Raw genomic sequence first — 12436 nt, 5'->3', positions numbered from 1 at the left:
ATAATATGACTGGACTAACAACCCAGAAGCCCAGAGGACAACAGCCCTGTGACTGCTGACTGTCCCGCTCTGTACTGGTCTTGTGACTACTGGCTGTCTCGCTCTGTACCAGTCCTGTGACCGCTGGACATCCTGCTCTGTAATGGCCCTGTGACTGCTGGACATCCTGCTCTGTGCCGGCCCTGTGACTGCTGACTGTCCCGCTCATGTGACTGCTGGCTGTCCCGCTCATGTGACTGCTGGCTGTCCCGCTCTGTAATGGCACTGTGACTGCTGGCTGTCCCGCTCTGTAATGGCACTGTGACTGCTGGCTGTCCCGCTCTTGTGACTGCTGACTGTCCTGCTCTGTAATGGCACTGTGACTGCTGACTGTCCCGCTCTGTAATGGCACTGTGACTGCTGGTTGTCCCGCTCTGTAATGGCACTGTGACTGCTGGCCTTCTCGCTCTGTAATGGCACTGTGACTGCTGACTGTCCTGCTCTGTAATGGCACTGTGACTGCTGACTGTCCCGCTCTGTACTGGCCTTGTGACTGCTGGTTGTCCCGCTCTGTAATGGCACTGTGACTGCTGGCCTTCTCGCTCTGTAATGGCCCTGTGACTGCTGGCTGTCCCGCTCTTGTGACTGCTGACTGTCCTGCTCGGTAATGGCACTGTGACTGCTGGTTGTCCCGCTCTGTAATGGCACTGTGACTGCTGGCTGTCCCGCTCTGAAATGGCACTGTGACTGCTGGCTGTCCCGCTCTGTAATGGCACTCTGACTGCTGACTGTCCCACTCTGTACTGGCCCTGTGACTGCTGACTGTCCCGCTCTGTACTGGCCCTGTGACTGCTGACTGTCCCGCTCTTGTGACTGCTGGCTGTCCCGCTCTGTAATGGCACTGTGACTGCTGACTGTCCCGCTCTGTACTGGCCCTGTGACTGCTGGCTGTCCCGCTCTGTACTGGCCCTGTGACTGCTGACTGTCCCGCTCTTGTGACTGCTGGCTGTCCCGCTCTGAAATGGCACTGTGACTGCTGGCTGTCCCGCTCTGTAATGGCACTCTGACTGCTGACTGTCCCGCTCTTGTGACTGCTGACTGTCCCGCTCTTGTGACTGCTGACTGTCCCGCTCTTGTGACTGCTGACTGTCCCGCTCTTGTGACTGCTGGCTGTCCCGCTCTGTAATGGCACTGTGACTGCTGGCTGTCCCGCTCTGTAATGGCACTGTGACTGCTGGCTGTCCTGCTCTTGTGACTGCTGACTGTCCCACTCTGTAATGGCACTGTGACTGCTGGCTGTCCCGCTCTGTAATGGCACTGTGACTGCTGACTGTCCCGCTCTGTACTGGCCCTGTGACTGCTGACTGTCCCGCTCTGTAATGGCCCTGTGACTGCTGGCTGTCCCGCTCTGTACTGGCCCTGTGACTGCTGACTGTCCCGCTCTTGTGACTGCTGGCTGTCCCGCTCTGTAATGGCACTGTGACTGCTGGCTGTCCCGCTCTGTAATGGCACTGTGACTGCTGACTGTCCCGCTCTTGTGACTGCTGGCTGTCCCGCTCTGTAATGGCATTGTGACTGCTGGCTGTCCCGCTCTTGTGACTGCTGACTGTCCCGCTCTGTAATGGCACTGTGACTGCTGGCTGTCCCGCTCTGTAATGGCACTGTGACTGCTGGCTGTCCCGCTCTGTAATGGCACTGTGACTGCTGACTGTCCCGCTCTTGTGACTGCTGACTGTCCCGCTCTGTAATCGCCCTGTGACTGCTGGCTGTCCCACTCTGTAATGGCCCTGTGACTGCTAGCTGTCCCGCTCTGTAATGGCACTGTGACTGCTGACTGTCTCACTCTGTAATGGCACTGTGACTGCTGGCTGTCCCGCTCTGTAATGGCACTGTGACTGCTAGCTGTCCCGCTCTGTAATGGCACTGTGACTGCTGACTGTCCCGCTCTTGTGACTGCTGACTGTCCCGCTCTGTACTGGCCCTGTGACTGCTGGCTGTCTCACTCTGTAATGGCACTGTGACTGCTGGCTGTCCCGCTCTGTAATGGCACTGTGACTGCTGGCTGTCCCGCTCTGTAATGGCACTGTGACTGCTGTCTCGCTCTGTAATGGCCCTGTGACTGCTGACTGTCCGGCTCTGTACTGGCCCTGTGACTGCTGGCTGTCCCGCTTTGTAATGGCACTGTGACTGCTGTCTCGCTCTGTAATGGCACTGTGACTGCTGGCTGTCCCGCTCTGTAATGGCACTGTGACTGCTGTCTCGCTCTGTAATGGCCCTGTGACTGCCGACTGTCCCGCTCTGTAATGGCACTGTGACTGCTGACTGTCCCGCTCTGTACTGGCCCTGTGACTGCTGACTGTCCCGCTCTGTACTGGCCCTGTGACTGCTGACTGTCCCGCTCTGTACTGGCCCTGTGACTGCTGACTGTCCCGCTCTGTACTGGCCCTGTGACTGCTGGCTGTCCCGCTCTGTAATGGCCCTGTGACTGCTGGCTGTCCCGCTCTGTACCGGTCTTGTGACTGCTGGCTATATTGCTCTGTACTGGACCTGTGACTGTTGACCATCCAGCTTTGTAACTGCGACTACTGAGACTGCAGGCTATAGAATGACTGTAACATTTGTCTTTTAACTTTATTTCTTTATCTTCCCAATGTATACCATGAAGTACGGAAATGTAGAACTTTTAGCTTCTCTCTTTATTTTGGTACCTAAGAATTGTACATAGGTACTTTGCACCTAAGATGGTGCCTGACATGGAAACATTGTACACGTCACTGTACTTCAGTACTTTGTCCTTGAGTAAATGTAACAATAAACCTAATTCTAATTTTCAAAAACAGAAGTTGCTGGAAATGCTCAGCATGGAATGTTGATGTGGATGTAACTGTTCCTTAATTACCCTTGATGATTAGCTTCCTTCGCCATTTCAGAGGGCTGTTAAGATTGAACTGTGTTGCAGTGATTCTAGAGCCAGGTGTAGGCCCGACCTGGTGAGCATGGCAGATCTTCTTCACTAAAGGGCACTAATGAACCAGATAGGTATTTGTAACAATCCTCGACCATAGTTCTGAAACTAACTTTAGTTCCAGATTTATTAACTGAATTTAAATGCCTAACAGCTGTGGGATTTGAACCCATGAGCCCAAGCTTTCCTCAGGGCTTCTGGGTTGTTAGTTCAGTCACATTATCAGACATATTTTCCTCCCAGAAAGACCAGAAAAATGCAGCATATCACATTTATCTAAATTAAACTCCATCTGCCTCTCCTTAGCCCAGCTGATCAAGATCCCATTATAATCCGAGGTAACCTTCTTCACTGTCCACTATACCTCCAATTTTGGTGTCATCTGAAAATTTATTAACTATATCTCCCCATATTCACATCCAAATCATTTATATAAATGATGAAAAGCAGTGGACCCAGCACTGATCCTTTTCAGGCCTCCAGTCTGAAAAACAACCATCTACCACCACCCTCTGTCTTCTACCTTCAAGCCAGTTCTTATCCAGAAAGCTAGCTCTCCCTCTATTCCAAGTGATCCAACCTTGCTAACCAGTCTACCATGAGGAACCTTGTCGAACGCTTTACTGAAGTCCACAGCTCTGCCCTCATCAATCCTCTGTTATTTCTTCAAAAAGCTCAGTCAAGTACAAGAGACATGATTTCCCATGCACAAAGCCATGTTGACTATCTCTAATCAGTCCTTGCTTTTCCAAATCCATGTAAATCCTGCCCCTCAGTATCCCCTCCAATAACTTGGTCACCATTGATATCAGGCTCACCGGCCTCAAATTCTCTTGACTTTTCCTTATCATCTTTCTTAAATTGTCATATCATATTAGCCAACCTCCAATCTTCTGGCACCTCAGCTGTGACTATCAATGATACAAATCTCTCAGCAAGGGGTCTAGCAATCTCTTCCCTAGCTTCCCACAGAGTTCTAGAGTACACCTCATCAGGTCCCATGGATTTATCCACTTTTATTCCTTTTAGGATGTCCAGCACCTCCTCCTCTGCAATATGGATGTTTTTAAAGATGTTGCTACTTATTTCCTCACGTTTTCTTTCTTCCAATTCCTTCTCTACATTAAACACTGATACAAAATACTCATTTAGTATCTGCGCTATCTCCTGTGATTCCATACTAGGTGACCTTGCTGATCTTAAAGAGGTGAAAATATGTTGCTGGAAAAGCACAGCAGGTCAGGCAGTATTCAAAGAGCAGGAGAATCGACATTTCGGGCATGATCCCTTCTTCAGGAATGAGGAAAGTGTGCCAAGCAGGCTAAGATAAAAGGTAGGGAGGAGGGACTTGGGGGAGGGGCATTGGAAATGCAATAGGTGGAAGGAGGTTAAGGTGAGGGGGTGATAGGCCGGAGTGGGGGTGGGGGCGGAGAGGTCAGGAAGAAGATTGCAGGTTAGGAAGGTGGTGCTGAGTTCGGGATCTTAAAGAGGCCCTATTCTCTCCCTCGTTTCCCTTTTGTCCTTAATGTATTTGCAGAATCCCTTTGCATTCTCCTTAACCCTATTTGCCAAAGCTATCTCATATCCACCTTCTGCCTTCCTGATTTCACTCAAGTATACTCCTACTGCTTTTATACCCTTCTAGGGAATCACTCGAACTTGCTGTCTATACCTGACATATGCTTCCTTCTTTTTCTTGAACAAATTTTCCCTTGACCTCAATTTTTCTCATTATCCCTACACATATAGCCTCGTTCTTCAACCTAACGGGAATATATTGTCTGCAGACACTTACTTTATTTTTGAAGGCTTCCCATTTACCAGCCGTCCCTTTACCTGAGTACATTCATCCCCAATCAACTTCTGAAAGTTCTTGCCTCATACAGTCAAAATTGGCCTTCCTCCAATTTAGAACTTTATCATTCAGATCCGATCTATCCTTCTCCATTACAATTTTAAAACTAATAGATTTATGGTTGCTGGCCTCAAAGTGCTCCCCCACTGATACCTCACTCACCTGCCCTTCTTCAGTTCCCAAGAGTAGGTCAGGTTTTGCACCTTCCCTAGTAGGTATATCCACATACTGAATCAGAAAGGTTTCTTGTACGCACTTAAATTCCTCTCCATCCAAGCCCCTAACACTATGGCAGTCCCAGTCTATGTTTAGAAAGTTAAAATCCTCTACCATAACTGTCCGATTATTCTTACAGATAGCTGAGATTTCCTTACAAATTTGTATCTCAATATCCTGCTGACTATTGGAGGGGTCTATACTACATCCCAATAAGGTGACCATCCTTTTCTTATTTTTCAGTTCAGACCAAATAACTTCCCTGGACATATTCCCAGGAATATACTTCTTTCCTGTCACTTGCCAAAATCCTGGAATTCTCCTACCAAATAGCACAACAGGTGTACCTGCCTCAAACAAACTACAATTATTCAATAAAATAGCTCAACTTGGGCTAGTAGGGTTAGGCAATAAATACTGGCATTGCCTAACCTGGAAGGATTAGAAAAAAAACATCAAGAGCAAGGTTTTAAAGCTAGACTAGCTTTTCTTGTTTCTGGACCCTTTTGTGTTGTGGAGCTCATTCCATAGTAAGTGTCATGGAGATGCAGGTGGAGGAAATGACCATAGGATGGAGGTGCTTGGTCCTACCAAATGCTTGTTTTGTTGACTAACTTACCATTTTGGAACTGCCACTGTGCATTGGAGGACAGAATAAATGTTGAAGATGGTGGATGCGGTGCAAGCAAGCTGCTTTGTCCTGAAGTACGTAAATCATCTTGACACAGAGTAGTATCCACAAGGAGGCAATGGCCCTAGTGGTATTATCACTAGACTATTAATCCAGAGACTTGCCTAATGTTCTGCTGACCCAGGTTCAAATCTGAGTGGAATTTGAATACATTGAAAGATATCTAGATTTAAGAATCTACTGATGATCACGAAATAATTGCCATTTGGTGGGAAAAACCAATCTAGCTCACTAATGCCCGTCATGGAGGGAAATCTGACATTCTCACCTGGTCTGGCCTACATGTGACTCCAGACCCACAGTAATGTGGCTGACTCCCTGACTGCCCTCTGGCCATTTAGGGATGGATGTTCATGTCCTGTGAATGAATAAAAAATACAGCCATTTCTGCACCTTTCACCTTCTCTTGTCCACCTGGGATGCATTCTTCATCTGGTGCCACCCTTCCTAACATAATGAAGATTCACTAATATGAGTATACCTGAGCTCAGAATATGATATTACAGAGCAAGCAACAATATGGGACAAAATTCAATGGCCTGAACAAAGTCTTCAGACTCAAATTCACAGCATTCTCATAATCTGCACAGCTCTGTACCATTTATTGTGTATCACTATTAAGCCTTGCTACTAATTTTACCCGCCATTGATGTCAAGCATAAACTAGCACTGTTATGTAGCTGTTTAAGAACTGAAGAAGGGATAGATCGAGTAATTACAGGCCAGTCCTCCTTGGTGGCAGGCAAATTATTGGAAAAATCTTTTGAAGAACAAAACAAGTTGCCACTTATAAGAAGGTGCATATTAATCTGCACGGATTCACTGAAGGAAAATCGTGTCTGATTAATTTGATTGATCATCCTTGCTACCTTGATTTAAAAAAAGAAAAGGTTTTGTAATGTGCCCGCAAATCAGAAAAGTATCAGCCCATGAGCTCCAATGGAAAATATTATATCAAATGCAAAAATGGCATAGTGATAGGAAGCAAAGCTGATGTGTTTTTGTGACAAGAAGGTTGTTGCCAGAGGTGTTCCGTAAGACTTAGTAATATGCCCAGTTGTACAACCAATGATTAAAAGATGTTTGAAGATGATATAGAAATGAGTGCATGATTGATGGTAATGAAGAAAAAGTTTGGTCTGCATGCAAATCAGGTTGGCAATAAAACTGTGAATTGAACTTAATCCAAGGTGGTTTTAGGAAGAGCAAATAAGACAACAAAATACAAAATAGTAAGATATTGGGAAGTGTAGATCTCTGAAGCTAACAGACAGATATGTAAAGCAACTAAAAAGGCAAATGGGACAAAATCCTTCATTAGCTGAACCACAGAATGCAATTCTAGTGGTTGCACTAGAATCGCACAACAAGAAGCATTAGTCACCTTGTTCCAGGGAAGGATATGATTGTATTGGAGAGGACAAAGCAAATTTATGAAAATGTGGTCAGGTATGGAGAATTTTAGCTGTGAGGGAAGTTTAATTGGGGTGGGGTGGGGAAGGGGTTGGGGGGGGGGGCGATGCTTTACTTTGGAACAGATGAGGGTGAGGGTAATGAAGTGTAGAATTGTGAGGAGTTTGGAGCAAATTGAAGAAAGGGTTTATTTCCTTTAGCAGAAAGATCAATAACTAGAGAACGGTAAACGCAAGTGATTGTCATAAGGATTAGAGGGAATTGAGAAGAATTCTTTTCACTCAGAGTCGGGTGGCAGAAGTCTCAAACTCACAGCTAGAAAAGATTGTACAAACAGAAACCCTTACTGATCTAAGAAAAAACAGGATATACAAGTAGAATGCTGTAATCGGTAGATGACTAACAGTGGGAAATAGCATCAGACTGGATGGCTCTTTTCTGGGCAACACAAACACAATGGAGCGATTGGCCTCTTTCAGTGATGTACACTGTCTGTGCACCCATGGTGTAAAATGGATAGCCAGTCTGATCTTGTTGACAGAGAATAAGCTTTCCCCCAGTAATTTTCATTATCACAGTGGCAAATTGAAGTAGCAAATGGCAGTTTGGGTATAATAAAATAAGTTATTTATATAGATATACAGATAGGAATTTATTTTTACAAAATTAGATAATTATTTTTAACATTAACAGAAAAGAAAAAGTGCACATACTTTCCAGAAATACTTGTCAAATACTGTCCAAGGGAATTACAAATATAATTCAGCATTTTACTTTGTAATATAAAAAGTATTAAGCAAAGTTATTAATACGAATACAGCTTTGGAAGGTGTTTCAAAAACCGCAATGCTAGTTGAATACCTTCTTCGTGAAAACTAAATGAACTATTTACCTATATATTATAAATGTATTTTCATTATTAAGGCATTCATAAATCTTCCCTTTCATTTTTTGGCTCCTTTATTATTTGGTGTGATACAGGATCATCTTCTTTAGCCAACCAAGTTTGATAGATTTCAATTGGATCAATATTCCAGTGCTTATGGAATGAAATTGGAACCTGATGTGCAAGATAATCTTTTGGATAGTCCATTGGTCGTGCCTAGAAAATAAATGCAATGGTGATGTTAGATATTGCTTTCCTGTTCATAATTACCAGATAATTCTAATTTGCTTGGTTTGTCAAATTTTTAATAGCTATTCCATCAGCCTTTGAAAAGTTCTAACTTCAGATTTTACAATGCTTATTGTTTTTAAGGAAGCATCATTTTATTGTTATGTTACTTACTTCATTCCCAGAACTGTTTTACATCTCCAGAATTTGCTGAAAAAAATGCTGCAAGTGAACAGTGTTATTGAGCATTTCCACTATTAATATTTCTTGAGGACTTGTGTCTAAAGGAGATTTGGATAATTGGTTTATTTGACATACTGAGGAGATACCGGGACCTGTTGTTAGAAGATCACTGAAAGGACACAGTAAGATGCTTTTTTTTTCAAAACCACTTATTGAAAGCCACAGGTCTTAAGCTAAGTAAACAACTGAAGTTGGCAGATGTGGAACTTCTGCGACTTACTGCAAGTCACAAGTCTGGTATTATGGCTCTTAGGAGTTTTGATGTTTTGATATTGTTTGGAGATCAGGTTCATTATGCCCTTTGAAAAGATAAGTCACCCAGCTCAATCGCTGCCACTTTTTCTGAGAAGCCCTTTTGAGGATCTGACAGCTGAGAAACTAAAACAGCTATTGTCTCTAAGCAATTTCTGGAAGACTTCCTCTCAACTTCCTTAGATTCAAATAGCAACTTCATGTGTCCAGTGACACCTGTTTACATGCACAAAGATGCCAGATTGAAAGCCGTCTGGAACATTTCATACTATAGCAGTTGAGGAAAAATGGCAGGTATTGAAGAAAATAAGTCATAGCTCACAGCAAAGCTATATCTCAGTGAGAATGAAGGTTTCTGGAAGGAGATACGACAGCCACGATTAACCAAATTAGTTAAGGCTGACATCAACTTGAAAGAAAAACAATGTACCATGTGGCAATTATTAGTGATTGGGAAAGCTTTAAAATCCAACAAAAAAGCCAAAAGAAATGGGAAAAGATAAACTTTGAGATAAATTTGCAAGTAAAATCATGATGGACAGCAAGAACCTCTATAAATATATAAATAAGAAATGAGGCAACAGTGAACTTTGTTGGATCAGGTTGAAGATAACAGGAACTGATAATGGGCCGTTATGTGAGTGAAATTATGCTGAGTCAATCAAGTCTGCTAAGAGTTAAAACTGCAGGAAATCAGTAACTGCTGACTTTGCCAGATAAGGCATACATTTGGACAAAATATTCAGGATTGCTCACGTGCATGGATTAGTCCAATAAGGCATACTTTTGACCAAAGTATTCAGGATTGGTCACGTGCACAGGTAATTCCAAATAAGGCACAGAAAGCCCTTGGTGCAGCAAAACTTTGAAGATTAATGTTGCAGGAGGCATGCTGAAGACATCAAGCAGAATTCCAGTCTGGCCAGCTGCAAAATCTCCCAGATAATAATGTCTGGATTTAGTTACAGAAATCAGGATAGTGAAAGACAGTGATTGAGATATCTCCAGGAGTTAAAAGTGTGTGTTATTTGTTTAAGTACTTAATAAATTAATTGCAGTTTTATAGAGGTCTAAGTCTCTCAGCTGTATCTCCAACTATGTATGTACTGTTGTCTCTCAGAGACATGGCAACAACATAGACCCTTAGAGATCAAGACTCGGGAAATAATACTGGGGAACCTGGAATCAACACAGGACTTGAATGAATAGATTTTTAATCAGTAAGGGAGTCAAGAGCTATGGGGAAAAGGGAGAAAAGTGTTGAGGATTATCAAATCAGCCATCATCACATTGAATGTTAGAGCAGACTTGATGGGCTTAATGGCCTCGTTCTGTTTCTATGTCTTATGGTCTTATTATTTTGTGTTTGAGAATTAACAAATACTTGGCAAAAATATTCTATTCCGGAAAATATAAGAGGATTTTAAAACGTAAATTTGATAATAAATTCAGCCTTGCTCAGTGGTGGAACTCTTTTGCTTCATAAATTGAGCATATAATCCAGCCTGATAATACACTGCACAACTGGGAGAGTGCTACAATAACAGGTACCATCTTTTGGAAAGACATTAAATCAAAATGGGAAAAAAAAGATTTAATAGCATTCCTTAAAATCTGCCTCTCAGTTATCTTAGAATTTCTTTACTTAGCTCTGTCAAATTTTGTTTGATAATTCTCTTCTGAGCGCTGCAATATTTTACCATGTTAAAAGTGCTTTATAATTACAAATCGTTAGTTTTGGAATGCCTTTCATACCTTTGGCTGTTATTATCTAGAAGCTTACTGCAGCCCAATGTTATGCAATGTCATGATGAACAGTTATATCATTAAGTAAGTCTAACCTTTGTATTTGTTCACAGGATGTGCATTTACTGCCCATCTCTAATTGGTCAGAGGGCTGTTAAGAGTCAACCACATCAGGTCTGAAGTTACATGTATGCCAGATCAGGAAAGGACAGCAGATTTCCTTCCCTATAGGACATTAGTAAACAAGATGGGTATTTACAACGAGTGACAGTGGTTATATGGTCATTCCAGATTCTTATTGATCAAACATCACCAGTTGCCATGGCAGGATTCAAACCACACACCCCACTAACCCCACCACCCCCCCACCCCGCCCCAGACATTTACCTAGCTTACTAGTTCAGTGACATTATAGCAATGCAACCACCCACCCACTTTTGGGGATAGCATTTAGATTTGCTTCTCAACGTACAGAGGAACCTCGATCATCTGAATATCAATGATCCAAAAATCGGATTATCCAAAAGAAATCTCGAGGTCCCGATAGAAACATTACATCAAAGACGTGTTTCCAACAGTGATCGCGTCTTTTGTGACAATGATTAAACAGGCACTGTCTCCAAATGACTGTCTGCTTGCCCTCTCTCTCTTCCCACACTTACCCTAAACCACCCTTCCCCAGATAATCTCTCCAACATTGTCCTGCACAGGGCAGACACGGAGCCTGTCAAACAGTAGCAGTAAAAAGGTGCGTGCGTACGCTGCAGCAGTCTTGTTGTTGGTGTACACTCCGGATGCCCTGGAGAGGTGGTGGGGTGGTGTTGGATGGGGCTGGGGATCAGGGGATAGGATTGGGGGCAGTTAGGGGGCAGAGTTGGGGGGTGGGGTTGGATGGGGTTCTGGGAGCGGGGAGCAGTGTTGGATGGCGTTCTGGGGACAGGGGGCTGTTGGACGGGTTGAGAGGTGGGGCTGCGGGGTTGAACAGGGGGGTAGGAGTGGTGTTGGGGGCGGGGCCTCGCACGCTGTGTGCTGCTGCAGTCTCCTAGATAGGGAGCAGACTTTAAGAAATCTGAGCCTAAGAGGAAAGGCATTTAATCGAATAATCGATTATCCAAATGAAATAGTGCCCGCCCATCTCGTTTGGATAATCAAGGTTCAGGTAATATGCATAAACTATTCATTCAGATCTTTGTGCGATCATGAAACACAACTCCTTTTATGTTTTTTGTACAGCTAAGAAGGTTGTACATGCTTATAAAAGAAAATATGATCTGAGGTTGAAGTGACTTTTAATATCGATAAAGGTTAAGTTGTTTTTTCCATGGAACCTTGAGGTCAAGAAGACGGACCACTAATGCTTCTTTTTATTATTGGTTATTTCTGCTTGCTTAACTTAAGAGTTTAACTATTAAAGCTACTCTCATACATGGTAAAGCAGAAAGAATCATAAGCAAGTATCATTTTCCATTTCAATTGGGGGACAGGTCTGAAAAATCTCTACAGAAAGTAAACAGCCAATCTCTGTTGTGTCTGTAACATCTGAGGAGGTCCTGGGGGATAGAATATGCAACTGTTTATATTGTTTCACCAGGGTGAGTGGCAAAGTCACAACTTGATATCAGGGAGATAAGTTAGATATTCTGAATCAAAAGTTTTGGTTTCTAACTGAACTCTTCCATTACACATTCTATCCACTGCCTCGGGAGATCAGTTGGATATTCTCAATCAAATGTTTTCGTTTCTAACTGAACTCTTCCATTACACATTATACCCACAGTCTTGAAAGATAGCTTAAAATGCGCATTATATATTGATTTGTGCACCCAGAATATTTAGTTCTTACTTCTGTTGTTGAAAGAATAGTGAATGGCATTGAAAATGTATTTTGATAGGCATATTTAGTCTTAAATAGGTAGCAATGGCTGAAGTTGTGTGAGGGGAAGTAACGGGAATTCTGAATCC

General features: G+C 43.4%; 1 protein-coding gene across 1 annotated transcript in view; it reads right to left on the bottom strand.

Moving 5' to 3' along the window:
* Nucleotides 1-7729: 7729 nt before the first annotated feature.
* Nucleotides 7730-12436, bottom strand: part of b3glcta (beta 3-glucosyltransferase a) — a 141305-nt gene continuing 136598 nt past the window's right edge. Inside the window, exon 13 of the mRNA XM_087988554.1 lies at nucleotides 7730-8221. Within this exon, the coding sequence (XP_087844680.1) occupies nucleotides 8048-8221 (174 nt within the window). The 3' untranslated portion in view covers nucleotides 7730-8047. The remainder of the gene's footprint in view (nucleotides 8222-12436) is intronic.

This window comes from Chiloscyllium plagiosum, unplaced genomic scaffold (genome assembly GCF_037043375.1).
Source record: "Chiloscyllium plagiosum isolate Xiang-an unplaced genomic scaffold, Cpla_swu_hap1 HiC_scaffold_6, whole genome shotgun sequence".
In the NCBI taxonomy this organism is placed as follows: Eukaryota; Metazoa; Chordata; class Chondrichthyes; order Orectolobiformes; family Hemiscylliidae; genus Chiloscyllium; species Chiloscyllium plagiosum.
This window is presented reverse-complemented; position numbering and strand designations above follow the sequence as displayed.